This window comes from Armigeres subalbatus, chromosome 2, assembly GCF_024139115.2.
Source record: "Armigeres subalbatus isolate Guangzhou_Male chromosome 2, GZ_Asu_2, whole genome shotgun sequence".
Taxonomy (NCBI): domain Eukaryota; kingdom Metazoa; phylum Arthropoda; class Insecta; order Diptera; family Culicidae; genus Armigeres; species Armigeres subalbatus.
The window spans coordinates 216,249,092-216,267,164 of NC_085140.1; the positions used below are offsets into that span (position 1 = coordinate 216,249,092).

The 18,073-nt window shown below is 40.8% G+C and overlaps 1 protein-coding gene across 1 annotated transcript in view; it reads right to left on the reverse strand.

The window, feature by feature from the left end:
- The window catches only part of LOC134215889 (homeobox protein Hox-A5a-like), a 53,583-nt gene extending 36,882 nt beyond the window's left edge, over nt 1-16,701 (reverse strand). The window contains exon 1 of the mRNA XM_062694979.1: nt 16,349-16,701. Within this exon, the coding sequence (XP_062550963.1) occupies nt 16,349-16,623 (275 nt within the window). The 5' untranslated portion in view covers nt 16,624-16,701. The remainder of the gene's footprint in view (nt 1-16,348) is intronic.
- Nucleotides 16,702-18,073: the final 1,372 nt, after the last annotated feature.

The following is an 18,073-nucleotide window of genomic DNA, read 5'->3' on the forward strand; positions in this document are numbered from 1 at the left end:
CTGCTGTGTTGCCGGCTAACAGTTCTGGCAGCACACACTAGCTCGATGGACACTCGCCGGTGGTGCGGTCGAAGCGAATAGTATAATATAATATAATATAATATAATAGAATAGAATAGAATAGAATAGAATAGAATAGAATAGAATATAATATAATATAATATAATATAATATAACATTATATAATATAATATAATTTAATATATATGAATATAGCTTGTTGCATTCAAATTTGCCAATTCTAGCGTAGAAAAAGTGTGGTAATCAAATATCAACATTAGGGTGTCCCAAAAAAAATCGATGTTCGAAAAGTCATGGTGCTCAACCCTTAAATGAAAGATATACCTGTCTGGATATTTTTTGTAGAACAAACCGACTTTCTAAAAAATCGTTTGGAGGTCACGCCAGATCGGGTAAAAATCAAATATTGGGTCCTTTTACATTTTTTGGGGGTCACCCTTTCGTTTTGTCATATGTAATATGACTCATATTTTATCGCCACATGTTAGAGTACAAAAGTAAGCATGCTGAGACCGTAGAGCATCTCGTCTCAGTTCAGCTTGTGCGAAGATAGTATTGACGACACATGTTTACATTCGAACTGAATGTTTACATACGTGCTGAGCCTGCTTTGTTTTTTGTATGCCGTGAAGAGCATCCTATGATTGAATCAAAACTAATAAAGAGGTCATAGTAAACCTTATTACTTGCAGTTACTTGTAGGTATATTGCTACATATTAACTGTTGGGTGTGATATCTTTTCATAACTGGCTCCATCCATATACTCCGACCAAATCCTGTAATTCAGGTAACCAACTCCATCGGAAAGAAAAGCCATGTTACCTATAAAATATTCCCATTTATTTGCTTTTGAATTTTTTTAATTAAAATTAAAATATTGGTGCAATCTTGATGAAATTATAACATGTAAAGAAAAAGTACCGTATTTGTACACTTTTTAACTATTTACTAAAACTGCAATATCTCAGTCACAGAACAACATTTCTTGGATCTTTTTTATGAAAATATTTCTTATAAATAGCTCTTTGTAGTACGTAAGTTTTTCTGAACGAGAAAAAATATTTTTGGTGTGAGGATGAAGTAACATCAAAAATTAGTAAAAAAATGTGTTTTTTCGAAATTTAAAAAGTTCTGCAGACTGTATAATACCATAATACCAAAAACTAATTTATGGAGAAGATAGGCAAAGATCCACAGAAAAAAAACGAATGGGTGACCCGAAAAAAAAGGTGAAAGGACCCAATATTTGATTTTTAACCTAAACAATTCAGGGGTTGTGTACAAGACACGTACGCTCGACGAAAACTACGTAAAACAGTTTTGTGCATTGAGGAATGCAGTGATCATCATGTAATATCATGCATTATGTCACTGGCTTAGAACAAAATTTATGTAACTTAAAATATGAAAATTGTTGAATACCGTCGTCGGGGGTGACAATGGGTCTGAAGGGTCAGCACCCTCACCGACAGTCTGAGATCGGATAACAAAATCGTTCAAAAAGGTCTCTTACAATTAAGTTTTCTTGTCCTCATATACATAAAATCTATCCTAAAAGCATTCTATGTAGTTGAAACAGTGACCCCTTTCACGCCCCCAATTGACCCCTTGTCTCCCCCGACGACGGTACGATAACTTAAAATTTTCACTTTAAAAAACCCATGTATAGTAATGATGCTTTTCGCGATTCCGAAATTAAGAGACGCAAATAGGAATTCACCCTTCTTTTCTTTATACATTGTTCTTTCTAAATGTATTGTGTGCGGTTTGTTTACAGATTAAATCGATAAGGCCACGTACCACATTTACAAGATCGTATATTAGGATGTTCGTTCGACAATTTTCCGAAATATAGGAGCTGTCTTTTTATGTATAATCTAATAAACAGCAAAACGTCTGGCTATCTTTTTGAGAAATTGTCTGCTTTCCGAGGAAGTCGTTCTCGAAAATTTGTGATCCATCGTCATCGCACTGCTAAGTATGGGAGTACATTTTTCGTTAAAGGTGTAACGTTTTGGAATTCTTTACCAAATGAACTTACTGTGCAGTCTTTAGGACAGATGCACTTTAGAAAGAAGATAATTGAGCACTTAAACGTAAATATTTAGTCATTACTTTTGAATGAAAAAAAAAAAAACAACTGGAATTTAAACTGTTTGAACCAACTATGCTTCAATTTTCCACCACTATTTTCCAACATAATAAGATTTATTTGTCTTGAGTAACGTATATAAATAAATATATAAATATATATATAAATATATATATAAATATATATATAAATAAATAAATTAATTGAAGACATGATTTCTTCCCTAAGTATTAAGGTTTGAGCAAAATTCGTTTTAAAGATAAGCAAAAACGAGCCACGTCGTATAATGTAACGCCGGTGACGACGTGATGAACTCTTATAACCATCAGAATGTGACTATATATATGTGCATATCGACAGATGCTATATGACAACATTGGACGCAGAACCTTTCTTGCGATCGACTATCCATGGTAATGATGGACCATCTTTCTATTTCCTTCAACACATCATTCAGTGTTGTAAGCACAAGCCAAGATTTGGATAATTGACGGAACATTCTCAACTGCTCCACAACAACTTGCTCAAGTGTTCACACTTAACGGAACTGTATGCGAAGGTCAACACCGTCGATTCGTTCCCTTGGTATTAATGCTAAAACACGGGAACGTATGATACAGCCTTTTGTTCGTTGGTGGAACGAAATTTATCAGTATACGTTAGATCCATAGTATATACTATTGGATTTTAAGATGGCTGAGATTAATGCTGAGGAACGTGTCTTCCCAGATTCAAGATTCAAGGATGTTTCTTTCTCCTCAACCAAAGTTTTGTTTTTAGAAAACATCAGCGATTGGGATTACAATCGGTATACGGGAAGGATTACAGACTTCAGCTTGCCCATAAAAAGACCTTAGCACTTTTTTCATGTTAAGATTTAACAAAGGCATTCAAGGGGATTCTAAAATCTTGCTCAAAAACGTATTTTTTTATGTAAGCAAGTATCATGTGGATGGGGTGTACCCGTTAGGCATAATGAACGTTATACATAAATGACCCAAGAACAGCCCATGACATAAAGAAGGCAGAATTATGCCGACCATTATGCCTAACGTACATTATTCCTAACGTCCGTAATGCGTAACGTCAATTATGCCTACCGTAGCGGACTTATGTGAATTGTTGCCAATCAACGCACAAAAAGACCACTAGAGACCCACTTTTCTCCCCTTCACTATGGTCGGTCTATGAAAATACCCTAAACAGTATTCCTCGAACTTCCAATAACATTTTAGGGTGGCACAATAAGTGGAATACGCTTTTGAAACGAGGAAGTCCTCCGTTTTACAGCGTTCCAAAACAGTTCCAACTAGAAGAAAGAAATGCGACCACTGATACCCTACGACCACTGCAGGCTAAGAAGACATCTAAAATAGCAGAAAAGAATGAAAAACTAGACAAACTGGTACGTTCATATATTCCAGGTGATTGGCATATTTTTTCTTTTAATATGATTAGGAAAAATAACATGTTGTTATAGAATCTGGAGGTATACATAAATATATGACATATTCGGGCGAGTGGTCCATTCAGGCGAATGGTCTTTTCGAGCGTTTGATCTTTTCGGGCGAATGGAATTCGGGCGACTGCGTTTGTCATTCGGGCGTTTGTGATAGAATCCGCCTTTGGGCAGCCCCCTCCTTTTCCGTCCGCAACGTTTATTAATCGAAAGCGTTCCAATTACACAGATAGAAAAAGTTGTTGAAATTTACACGAAAGTAATATACATAAAAGGAATGCCAAAAATAGCATATATCTACACCAACATTTGAAAATGGCGTAACAGTATTCCTTTTGATTCTTTGTCCACATGTATAGCTATATATGTAGACGAAGAATCAGATCCAATAAATTTTCGCTGTTATTCCTTTTTCAAATGTTGGTCTAGACATTTAAACGATATTGTCAGTTTCTATTGCATTATGTAACTATTTCTCGCCTAACTTTTCCAAAGGACGTAAGTAACATTTTTTCATGAATTATTTGAGTACTGCAAACAAAAGCTTTCGTATTGGTCTATTGATTACAATATTTATATTAATTTATGAAACAAATGTTACTTAAGTCCTTTTGAAAATTTAAGCGAGATTTATACGATTTAAAAACATAATTCACTAGAAATTGCATACATTTAGGGCGAATTTGTTGGAAAAGATTCTATGCCTAGAATTGTGTAATTTTCGGCGTCTTTATTTTTTACGCGCTGATTAGTTTTCATTATTTTTTTTGTGTATATCTTGATTATTTGTACATCACCAGTAAGTGTAGTAATATATACATGGAAATAGTGGAGTAGATTATTAAATATGGAGAAATATTATTTTGAAACAAAAAACTATCTATAATTGATATCGGTAAAAAAAATTCGACTAATTTTTCGAGAGTGCTAATTGATGATGTCACACGATGTTCTTCTCAAGGTCCGGGACAATCCTTGAGTCGAGGCATCGCTGTTGGAGAAGGGATAGTTGGATTGTCGAGTACGACAACGAAGCGCGGGTCGATAAAACCCGGTCGCGACAACTAGAAATCAACAAATGCTAGTCATCCCAAGCAGCACAAGTCTAATGAAACTGGTTACTTACTTGATACTTGATGGGCTACAGCTCTTCGATGAACCTACGCCGAATGGAGTATCCTTCTCTACTGGACTCGATCCTGGGCCAATCGCTTCCAGTCGCCCTGGACAGGTCCTCTTCAACTGCAAAAAGCCATCGTGTACGTGGCCTTCCACGGAGCCTGCGACCTCTTCCGGGTTCTCTACTAAATATTATCTTCGCTTGACGTTCTTCCGGCATACGAACAACGTGACCAGCCCGCCATAGTCTGCCGTGTTGTACAAGCTTAATAATATCCGGGCTGGTACAATTCATGATTTGTGCGACGCCGCCAGATACCGTTCTCCTGTTTACCGCCGAGTATTGTCCGCAGCACCTTACGCTCAAACACTCCGAGAGCTCTCCGATCAGCCTCCTTTAACGTCCATGTCTCGTGGCCGTATAAAGCCACCGGAAGAATCAGAGTAGTATACAGCGCGAGTTTTGTTTTCGTTTGCAGACTACGGGACTTAAGCTGGTTACGAAGTCCGTAATAAGCCCTATTTGCAGCTGCAATACGCCTTTTCACCTCGCGGGTAACATCATTATCGCACGTAACTAATGTTCCAAGATACACAAATTCTTCTACCACTTCAAATTTTTCACCATCAAGCACTATTTCGCTACCACCACCACTAATGAACCCACGTTGATTGCCAGCGACCATGTACTTCGTTTTGCTGGTATTGATCGTAAGTCCAATCCTCGCTGTCTCCCTCTTGAAAGGCACAAAATCCTCTTCCACGGCACGACGATCAATTCCGATAATATCGATATCGTCCGCAAATGCCAGGAGCTTATGCGATTTTGTGATAATGGTACCGCTTCTTTGCACACCAGCTCTCCTAATCGCTCCCTAGAGCGCAATATTGAACAGTAGGTTCGAGAGTGCATCACCCTGCTTTAATCCATCCAAGGTAACAAAAGACGTCGATAATTCATCTGCAACCCTTACACTTGATTTCGATCCGTCCAACGTTATACGAATCAGCCGTATCAGTTTCGCCGGAAAACCATGTTCAAGCATAATTTGCCATAATTCATTCCGTTTCACTGAATCGTACGCCGCCTTGAAATCAATAAACAGATGATGTGTCTGCAAGTTGTACTCCCGGAATTTATCAAGGATTTGTCTCAGGGTAAACATTTGATCCGTCGTTGATCGGCCCTCACGAAAACCTGCTTGGCATTCGCCGACGAAGGACTCTTCAAGCGGTCTCAATCTGTTGAACAGGATACGGGACATAATTTTGTACGCCGAATTAAGGAGGGTTATTCCTCGGTAATTGGCGCACTCCTTTCTTAAAGAGAGGGCAAATGAGGCCGTCCAACCAGCTAGCAGGCATTTCCTCGTCTTCCCATATTTTCGACATAATGCAGAACTTCATAAAGCTGCTCACTGCCATGTTTGAGAAGTTCAGCCGGGAGCTGGTCCTTCCCCGCAGCCTTATTGTTTTTCAGCTCTTTGACAGCTTTTTAAACCTCATCTAGTGTAGGTGACTCCACAGCTTGTCCATCGTTGCTAATATTTATTCTGTTCACCGATGCACCGTCACTTCCTCCATTCAACAAAGTCTCGAAGTGTTGCTTCCACCTGGCAGCCACTTCAGTTTTATCTGTTAGCAAATTCCCTTGTTGGTCGTTGCACATGACGGGAGATGGCGCTGTCTTTCTCCGCACGCCATTGACAGACTCATAAAACCTCCGCATATCGTTCTGCTCCATTTTTTCCTGCGCCTCACTAATAACTTGTTCTTCGTACTCTTTTTTCTTCCTGCGGTGGGTTCGTTTTTCGGCTGCTCTTGCTTCCTTGTACCGATCTCTATTCGATCGGGTACCTGACACCAACATCCGGCTTCTGGCAACGTTCTTCTCGTCTGTCACTCTCTGACACTCCACATCGAACCAACCCGTCCTGGGTCGCCTCTGTGCAGTGCCTACCACTTCTCGTGCTGTTGTGCTCACCGCTCCATGGATCGACTCCCATAGATCGTTGATGTTGTCGCTAACGTTGATTGCACTTATCCGTTCGTCGAGCTTCTGGCGGTACTCAGCCGATACTCCTTCCGCCGACAATCGCTGGATATTGTAACGCATCGTTCGCTGTGATCTTTCGTTCGATACAGTTGACAACCGTGATCGAATTTTACTGACAACGAGGTAGTGATCTGAGTCAATGTTCGGACCTCTGAATGTCCGCACATCGATAACATCCGAGAAATGGCGCCCATCCACCAGAACATGGTCTATCTGGTTGCAAGTTTCACCATTTGGGTGTCTCCAGGTGTGTTTTCGGATGTTCTTTCGTGCAAAGTAGGTGCTACTGATGGCCATCCCTCTGGCAGCAGCAAAATTTACTAGCCGTAGGCCGTTGTCATTGGTAGCGGAGTGAAGGCTCTCCCTACCGATTATGGGACGGAAAAAGTCCTCTCTACCGACCTGAGCGTTAGCGTCTCCGATAACAATTTTAACGTCATGCTTTGGGCACTCTCCATAGGCTTTATCAAGACATTCATAAAACGTGTCCTTCACGTCGTCGGATTTATCGTTTGTCGGTGCGTAAACGTTGATTAGGCTGTAATTGAAGAATTTGCCCCGTATCCTCAACACACAGATTCGTTCGCTAATGGGTTTCCACCGCATCACTCGCTTCATCTGCTTGCCCATCACTACGAAACCAACTCCATGCTCTGCTTTTTCACCGCCGCTGTGATAGATGTTATACTTGAATGCAGTATTGGTCGTGGGGTACACGGCTCGGAATTCACGTTCTCCGGATCTAGGCCATCGGACTTCTTGAATAGCAGCCACGTTCACTCCAACCTTCTGCAGTTCACGAGCCAAAAGGCTCACTCGTCCAGGTTCATTTAGGGTCCTGACATTCCAGGTACCGAGTTTCTAATCATAGTTTTTGTTTCGTTACCGGGTCGGTTGCCAAAAATACCGTTCTCTTTTTCTTCTATCTCCATTTTCGTGGTACTTTAGAGGCTTCAGTAAGCTACCTTACCGGGGTCGCGTTACCTACATCACGATGATGGGGCTGCCACCTTAGGTATAGCTGACGCGATACAGCATTTCGTTAATCAGCCGCTGGGTACCAGGCAGACGCTGTTTGAGCCGCACCTCCTGGTGAACAGACGCTCGAGGCGTACCTTCTTACTCTAGCAGAAGGACAACAGTGCCCAGGCAGCACTACCAGCTAAGTACACAACCCTTAGCTGGCGGTCTTTGTCATCAAACGACCCGTGGAAGCGTGAGATAGGGACTTCTGGGGACCAGACCATGAAACAGGTTACAGCAACCCAATTGTGACTAAATCAAGTCACACATAAGCTACTGTGATCTATGTACAACATGTGTGCTGCTCGGGATGTACCAAACACCAAGTCATTCGGTTGTGATGCGCCCGAGTAGTAAACGTTGCGGACGGGAATAGGGGGGAAGGTGTTGTGTTATTTTATTACAATATAACTCCCACTGTCCGAAAGTGGCATTATGGATACAATATTCGTGCAACCAGTTTATTAATATAATTGCAAGAATCTATGATTCGGGAGCTAGAAGGTGATAGATCTATTGTAACTCCTATACTGTCGTGAATCGCATATCTGTCCCATCTTTGCTGGGTTTCCTATTCATATGGGACAAATATGCGATTCACGGCAGTATAGCCCGTTTTAAGAACGTATGCGTTCCGAAGCTGTACTGCCGTCATAAGAGAGACTCACGTAGCGGACGGAAATAGGAGGTGTTGCCAAAATGGTTCGATACCATAGTTTAATGTTGTTAATCAGAATATCCAATACAGCTGGCAAATTGGTGGAGAGTTTCCGAGTCGATTGATATATAAATCTCAAAAATCCATCGAAAGATGAATGCGCTAGTAACGTTCAAAATCTTACATGATTTCGTGACGGTCCTCAATTTTGAAATTTTCATTTTACACCCTGTATCCGAGTCTTCCCCTTAGACGTAGTTTACGTCAAAAACTACAGAGGTAAAGATATACCACACGGGTAGATCAAACAACCCAAATTTTGAGTTGTTTTCGATCTGGCATCTCTTTCATTTCATCCTTTGATGTCAAAAACAGAGAAAGAAAACCACCCAACGATAGCAGTTTGATGGGGGAAGCCAAAGCTAGGTTAAAGGGATTGAACTCAAATTTAGGTTGTTTAAGCCTATTTAAACTTAACATTTGGTAGAAACAACTTAATATTTAGGTTCTTTTTCACACGGGATCAAACGGAAACTACTCAAATCCGAGTTGGACCATCCAATTCAAAATTGGCTTCCCCCACCAACGGTCCCAATTAAGTGAACTGAACTTAATTTTGAGTTGTTTGAACTTCATTTTGGGTAGATGAGTGCAGGTCTCGCGTGGCGTAAACAAAGGATTTTTCCTTAAAGACAGTCTACCAATTACGTGACGCAAAATTTAGCCATTTCATCGCCCCTATCTTACACTTTTTGTATAAATCCTCTAAAAATGTATGAATCGTCTTACACCTCGCAAGCCCTTTCTAGCTAAGCGTTGCGTAATTTATGGATGTTTCTTTTGATCAAATGAAATAATCTTTTAGATGAAATTGTGTTTTAGATGGACAATGTTTAGGCGTAAAACAATACCTAATAAAATTTCATTATTTCGCTTCAGTGCTTTGTCCCCTAAGTCCCAAAGGACTTCAGATTATTCTAAAAAGGAAAAAAATGTGATGGTTTTCTATTTCGGTCCTTTTTTTATTTATTTTGGATCTGTGCGCTTTGAAAGTAGTCTTATTTGACATCTGAACTTGAAGGTTCATATGCGTACTCTTACCCCACTCGTTCCTGCGTACTTTCACCCCACAGCCCTAACATGTATTAAGTTAATGGTTTTGACCCCTTTGAAAACAAGTTTGGACGATGCTCGTGCAGTATCAACGCGCACTTGTAGTTTTAGAAACGCAAACTGCGTACCATATATGGTGGGGTGCATATGGCGAACGGTACGTGGAAGAGGCGAATTAACCACGAGTTGCATCATCTGTTGAGAGTACCATCCATTGTTCACACCGCGAAAATCGGATTACTGTGGTGGGCCGGGTACGTAGCCAGAATGTCGGAAAGTAACCCGGTGAAAATAGCTCTCGACAACGATCCGACGGGAACAAGAAGGCGAGGTACACAACGAGCAAGGTGATCAGGTGGATGACGATTTGCGGATCATCCGTAGATTTTTGTGCACTGCAAAGGCCACTGCCGCATTGGTCTGAGTAAATAAAATTATTTGGTTACTTTGATGTGTTCTAATTTGAAGTATTCTGAGCAGGCTTGTAAAATGTCATCTGCATGTCATTTGACTAATTTATTCATAACTTTCTTTAGAAGCCAAATTTATTTCATAATTTAAGATGTACTCATAACGGGGCTATATTTTTGTCCATACATTGCTCTAAATATAACATCTGAGGCTGGAGAGTGAAAACTCTCCAAAATGTCACGTGTCATTTGACATAATGTCATTTGAATGACATTTTGCCCCCCACGCCCCAGATTTCATATTTACAGCAATGTCTTGTTAGACAAAGTTGTAGGCACATTTAAGCGCTATAAGTTCGTCATACATCATGAATTGCAAGCTACCTTCTGGAAAAAGTTCTGGGAAAGTTATACAAACGAATGCAAATGACATTTTACAACACTGGCTTAGCAAGTGAGCAAGCAATAAAAATCGAAACAAATTCAACTGAAATCTCCGCTCTTTCGCACAAGATTTATATACACATAGGATCATTAATTTATACATACCCAACCATTTCACACAAGTCCGATAAAACAACAAAAAACTGTTTTTAAACTAATTGGCACTAAATCTTTCGATTTCTTAGTACTTTATTATTGCTTTTCAAAGTGCGTGTACATATAAAGTTTCTCAAACAACCAAAAAAAAATCAAATCTCGGGTACTTATTCAAAACGACGTATGTGATTTTGTAAACAAAGATTCAAATGTCGATTTGTCCAATCTGATGGCACTTCCACGCAAACCAACACTACCAATAACTAGCCGAAGGCTTCCCCTACCTGTCTGTGGTGATGGTTTGCGTGGGAGTGCTATCAGATTGGACAAATCGACGTTTGAATCTTTGTTTACAAAATCACATACGTCCTTTTGAATAAGTACCCGAGAAATAGGTAGTTACAAACAATTTTTTTTGCGTATTTTTTGCCATAATACTTTTTTTTTGACAAGGGTTCTTCTTCTTCTTCTTATTGGCATTACATCACACTGGGACAGAGGCGTCTCGCAGCTTAGTGTTCATTAAGCACTTCCACAGTTATTAACCGCGAAGTTTCTAAGCCAGGCTACCATTTTTGCATTCGTATTATCATGAGGCTAGCACGATGATACTTTTATGCCCAGGGAAGTCGAGACAATTTCCAATCCGAAAATTGCTTAGACCGGCACCGGGAATCGAACCCAGCCACCCTCAGCATGGTCTTGCTTTGTAGCCGCGCGTCTTACCGCACAAGGGTTCAGAATATATAAATATCTAATTTTAGTGAAAAATGTCACATATGCAGTATCTTAAACAAACGGATCAGCTATTTTCTGTGAAATCAACGCCGACGCATTATGCTCCAATAGTGCGAGGAACTTGTGAAAAGGGGAAAAACATCCACCTCACTTGTATTCAACAAGCTCAGTCCGTTCAACATGACCCGACTTTTCGGCGCGCTTCTACGGACGAAGCTAAAGAAAACTCCTGTTAAAGCATAGCAGCGATGCTACCAGCAATCTTAAATTTTATTGAATCGCACTACTTCATACCTTCAACACGGTAGTAGGGATAATTAAATAACCAATGGATTGGAATAAGGCCTTAATCACCAAGACATGTTGTCGTCGTCGGCTAATTGCTTTTCATGGCCTTCCCATCTAACCGCCAAGTAACTCCCACTGGTTTATTGCTACAACAATGCCTCTTCACGCTATGCTACAATGTTCCGGGCTGCGCATGTGCGCTGGAAAATGTACAAAGTTTTCCGATCGGCCATTGCTAATGTTGGTAGGTATCATGACACCATTTGATACAATAGTGTATGATGTAGGGGAAATGGTAAAAAAAATCCATTCACATTTTCGACGTTTTCCTCAACATAATCTTAATTATCGAAGCATCAACATGTACCCGGGTGAAGAGGCAACTTAGGGCTGCAAATATATAAATTTGCCATTTTAGGGATTTGGTAGACAAAAAAAACGTTAATACATGAGTAACTGAATAGCAAAATAATAAATATAACTTATTTTGCCATTATAATAACAAACCAATAGCAGAACATTTACAAAAAAATCAGAATTGGTTGTTCCAATTAATAAATAAATTGGTCAAGACAATTTGTTCTTGCTATGTTAATTCATGTTGTTCGTGAATAGCATAAAAATAACAAAACCTGTTATCAGAGTCAAATTTGTTATTTTTATGTAATTAGTTTGTCATTTACCTTAATATCCGGACCCAGAGACCCGGAGCTGTTATGATAAAGAACTGATTCGGGAGACTATAATACCTCATGATCAATTTCCTGAAATCATCTTCCACCTGATCGTTCCAATTTTCCCGCTGCGCACCTCGCCTTCTTGTGCCCGCCGGATCTTTGTCGAGAACCATTTTTAAACCATTTTAACCGGGTTACTGTCCGACATTCTGGCTACGTGCCCGGCCCATCGCAGTGGTCCGATTTTCGCGGTGTGAGCAATGGATGGTTCTCCCAACCGCTCATGCAACTCGTGGTTCATTCGCCTCCTCCACGTACCGTCCGCCATCTGCACCCCACCATAGATGGTACGCAGCACTTTCCTTTCGAAAACTCCAAGTGCGCGTTGGTCCTCCACGAGCATCGTCCAGATCTCATGCCCGTATAGGACTACCGGTCTAATGAGCGTTTTGTAGATAGTCAGTTTGGTACGGCGGCGAACTCTATTCGATCGGAGCGTCTTGCGGAGTTCAAAGTACTTACGATTTCCAGCCACGTTGCGTTTCCGAATTTCTCTGCTGGTATCATTTTTGGCAGTCACCAGTGAGCTCAAGTACACAAATTCTTCAACCACCTTGATTTCGTCACCACCGATGCAAACTCGCGATGGGTGGCTCACATCGTCTTCTCTTGAACCTCTTCCTATCATGTACTTCGTCTTCGACGTGTTGATGACTAGTCCGATCCGCTTCCCTCTTCAGTCTGATGTAGGCTTCCTCCATCTTCTCAAAGCTACGTGCCATAATATCTATGTTGTCGGCGAAGCCAAATAGCTGGACGGACTTATTGAAAATTGTACCACTCGTGTTAATCCCTGCTTCTCGTATTACCCCTTCCAAAGCGATGTTGAATAGCAGACACGAAAGACCATCACCTTGCCGTAACCCTCTGCGTGTTTCGAAGGGACTCGTAAATATCCTGAAACTCGAACTACTCACATCACTCGATTCGTCGTCGCTTTGACCAACCGTGTCAGTTTATCCGGAACTCCGTGTTCGTGCATTAGCGCCATAGCTGGTCCCGATTGATTGTATCATATGCGGCTTTGAAGTCGACGAGTAGATGATGTGTGGGCACGTCGTAGTCGCGGCATTTCTGCAGTACTTGGCGAATGGCGAACACCTGGTCCGTGGCATTCGACCATAAAACCCGCCTAGTACTGCCCCACTCAAGTAACAATTTCCATGCTTGTTGGATTTATTTAATTCTTATAGTGGTTTTATGACAGCAACCGCCATGGCTAGTTTCTCAGTTTTATTGGCGCTCTTATTACTATCAATAAACCACTCATAAATCTGCTGGAAAAGCTTCAAAAGTCAAATTCCGATTGATCTTATGAGCAACTCTACGGTTGTGCTAAAGAGCTTAATAAGCCATATTTTCAAAGCCGGCCAATCTCCTCCTGGATTTCATTGAGATCGGTAATATTATGTCCTGCGCGCGCTCTCCTAGGTTCATCACCATACTGCCATCTTCGTCTGCCACATCGCCATTCAGGTGTTCTTCGTAGCGCCACCTTTGGATCACCTCACGCTCGTTCGTAAGAAGGTTCCCGTTTATGACCTTACACATATCAGGCTGTGGCACGTGTCGGTGACCGGTTCAACTTCTGCATTCTTCTCTTTCACTAACTGCTCACATTCGCCGTCATACCAGTCGTTTCTCAGATCCGGGGGCACCGTGCCAAGTGCAGTGGATGGAATATCTCTCCAGCCATCTTCAAGAAACGCTTCGCCTAGCTGCTTTTACGTTGGGAGTGCCACTTCCAGCTGCTGCGCGTATCCTTGAGCTTGTCTACTGTCTTTTAGCCGCCCAATGTTAGGCCGTGGCGTTCGACTTCGATGCGTGTTGTACACCGTCGAGAGTTTTGAGCGCAGGCTTACTGCAACGAGGTAGTGCTCGGATTTAATATTCGCACTGCGGTAAGTGCGGACGTTCGTGATGTCGGATAAGAATTTACCGTCGATTAGAACGTGGTCGATTTGGTTTTCCGTTTCCTGGTTAGGTGATCTCTATGTGGCCTTGTGGATATTTTTGCGGGAAAAGAAGGTGCTACGGACTACCATTTCGCGGGAGGCTGGAAAGTTTATGCATCGTTGGCCGTTGTCATTCGATGCGGTGTGCAGACTATCCTGTCCGATGACCGGTCTATACATTTCCTCTCTTCCTACCTGTGCGTTCATGTCGCCGATGACGATTTTGACGTCCCAGTGGGCATCCATCGTATGTCTGCTCCAGCTGTACGTAGAATGCTTCTTTCTCGTCGTCGGGTCTCCCTTCGTGTGGGCAGGGCACGTTGATGATGCTATAGTTGAAGAAACGGCCTTTTATCCTCAGCTTGCACATCCTCGCGTTGATTGGCTGCCACCCAATCACACGTTGGCGCATTGCACCCAGCACTATTTATGAAACCGGTTCCCAGCTCGTTGGTGGTGCTACAGCTTTTGTAGAAGGTAGCCGCTCGATGTCCGCTTTTCCACGCTTTCTTTCTTTCACACACACGTCGAAGTTGCGGGGATGTAATTCATCGTAGATCATCCTGTCGCAACCTGCGAAACCTATCGACTTGCAGTTCCATGTTCCAAGCTTCCAATCGTGATCCTTTATTCGTAGCCTAGGTCTTTGCCGATTATATCGAGTCGTATTATCTATTATATTGCTCGTAATTATTGGTTTTCCAGGCGGTTTATTGGACCTGCGCGAACCTCCTGTCTCGTCGGAGGGCCGTCGGGGCAGGTCTGTTTTGTGTCCCACCTGACACCAGGACTCGGGCCTGTGCGCTTTGAGCGGCACACGGTCGCTTTGGTGGGGCCTACTTGCGGATACATGCAGCTTTTTATGAGAATTCAACCCCACCACATCCTAGGAAAGCCCCACAACTCGCAGATGGCCGACTACTAACGAAGTCGAATAACCTATACATAAAAAAAATCTTGGGTAAGACGAAGGACTTTCAAGCAAAGGCATGTTATTCAAATCTGAGTTGAGGTATTTTCTTTATTTTGTTGTTTTATATTCAAAATATTGCCACGTCAAATGGAAGTGGTGGTATTTTTTGTATGCGTCGAGCTCAGCTTCTTCTTCTTCTTCATTGGCATTACATCCCACACTGGGACATTGCCGCCTGGCAGCTTAGTGTTCATCAAGCGTTTCCACAGTTATAAACTGCGGGGTTTCTAAGCCAAGTTACCATTTTTGCATTCGTATATCATGAGGCTAACACGATGATACTTTTATGCCCAAATTGTCTAGACCGGCACAGGGAATCGAACCCAGCCACCATCAGCATGCTCTTGCCTTGTAGCCGCGCATCTTACCGCACGGCTAAGGAGGGTCCCGCTCAGCTATTGATATTGATTTGTATCTAAAGAAGTAGCATATTCAAATGGAGAACAGTTCGCAAGGACGTGTATATTTTTTATCGTGTACGATAAAAGCAAAACGGATACTTCGCCAGATGTTTAGCAGATGTCGATTATCCTTTTGTGCTCGAATCGAGACTCTCACTTCTTGTGAGGCGAGTTCAACCTGGTGTGGAGGAGTGAGATTTCTAGATTTCGTGGACTAAAGTTTATTTCTATATTCACTATACATTTAAGTATGTGCAATATTTTTGACTAAGTGTAGAAAAATACTCAAAAAATCAGTAGTCTATTACAATGAATTCTTCAAGCGCGAAAATCTCTCGACTCCAGATTATAGAATTTATAGATTCGGAAAAATTGCCAAACAAATTTAAATTGCTATAATGGCATTTCCGGTGATTTGCACTACTAAAAAGAAATCTAAAGGCCATGAAGTCTTTTATACTTCATTCAACCAGTGGAGTTTAACATTTAAAGTACTGTCTGACATCATGACTGTCCCATATGAATAGGAAATCATACATATATGAAGCAGTTGCTTATAGCAGCAGATTGTCTCTTATGAAAAATAATCATGAATAAGAGAGACCAATAGCATGTAACTAGGCTAAGTTTGAGCAAAAAAACTTTTATTTTATTGTATTAACATGGCAATTTGCAACGAATGGCATAGTACGTAGTAGGAGCAATTATTTTAGTTCAATGCATTTACACCACTAAACAAATTAAAAAAAAATCTTTTCACCTACCCTGAATATGACTCATCGTTCAAGAAAGCATCCAGTTTGTAATCCTTGTTCATTGTTGCACTCGATGACTCATTTTTGGTATCACTAGCACTGGCCAATAGGGCCTCGATTCGAAATGAACTTGCATTGTTGGAAGATTTGTTACGAAAGCTAAAATTACTACACTGCACCTCCGTTATTCCTCCGGTAAAATTATTCGCCTCTACACATGGTGCACCACAACCGATATCACCATTTTCCGGTTGTTCCACAGTCACTTCCATTTCATGAGACATTCTTATTGATCACCAGTAATTAATAAACTCCTGATATACACTTACTACTAGTTGCGGTACAAAATAATAAATACAGCGGTCGCGTCGTATACCGGTCGGTGGTTTATGTTACACTGAATCGGACGAAAGCCCCTCTGGACAGAAAGAACGAGTGCATCCATTCTTCGTACGCCATATCACCGACCATGCGCAGTCCAGCTTCGGTAGGCGGAGACTGATATTGATGGTGGGTGGAGCTTCTCAATTTGTGTTTTTCTTTTTGCGCAATCAATATGGAAGAATATAAAGCCCAGTAATTGGTACTATAACAAACACGTTAATTTCAAATTACCGTATGATGAATACCAAATTATATATTTTAATTTCGATACCCTGCCTGTTTCCCAATACCATAGGTTTACTTCAAATCTGATACCGATAGCAGAACATAGAGGCTTGGTAAACAGTTGTTATACCTATGAGTTTCTTTGATTTTGCTATTTGGAGAGACTGTTGCTGACTACGTGTATTATTTGTATCATTGTTAGCATAACAGCGTGTCAATTATTTGATTTTAATTAATTTTATTTTATTCAAATCAAAACTCCACGGTGGCGGAGAAAGAATTCATTTGTTTGTATTTCCGTTTGAAAGTGATCAATTGATAATTAAATTGCATTATCGTATTTTTTTTGTTCAACGAACTGTCTAAAATATCAATTGAAAGTGCTACTTTGAACAACGTACCTAGTTTATTATACGTTAAGTAGTGATCAATTATTGAAGGCAACATTGGATCCGTCAAGAAAATATCAATGAAAAGTTTTATATCATCAGAAAAATATTGCTCACCTTTGATTAATTTGGAAGTAGTTTCATTCTATCGATGAAATAAAGAATTACGAAGCTCAATACTTGTCCACGTTAAACCGCATAATTATCTTTTTTTATTTGAACTCATAAAATGATTATATTGTTCCTAATTTTTTAGCTAGAGGTAATAATAATAACATTATTGGAGCAGAGACAGCTTGTTTACAATACTTTGATGCGCTTTCATTGAATAAAAATCCGTGAAAATTTATCGAAATTCCTTTTATCGTTTATGTTTTCTATGAGAGCGGGTTTAATGTGAAACGGGCTTGGTAGTCATATGGCCACTGCTCATACGCAGGAGGTCGTGGGTTCAATCCCAGGTCCGTTCTATTCTCCTACTTTGTATCTTTCTCTATATTTCTCATGTTCTAGCAATCGCTAGAACTGGAAATATACTTCCATACCGTTTTCATTGCTATTCCTATACCTTCAACTTAAGTATTCTAACAGTAATCTGCTAGAATTAGAAATGAACTATAGAGCTCGTTTCCTACATCCAATTAGAAATTCCATCAGTGGTTTTTTCCTATCTATCACATTGACAACTCTTTAACCAAGACGGAACTCTGCCTCTAGAACCTAACCCAAAAAATTC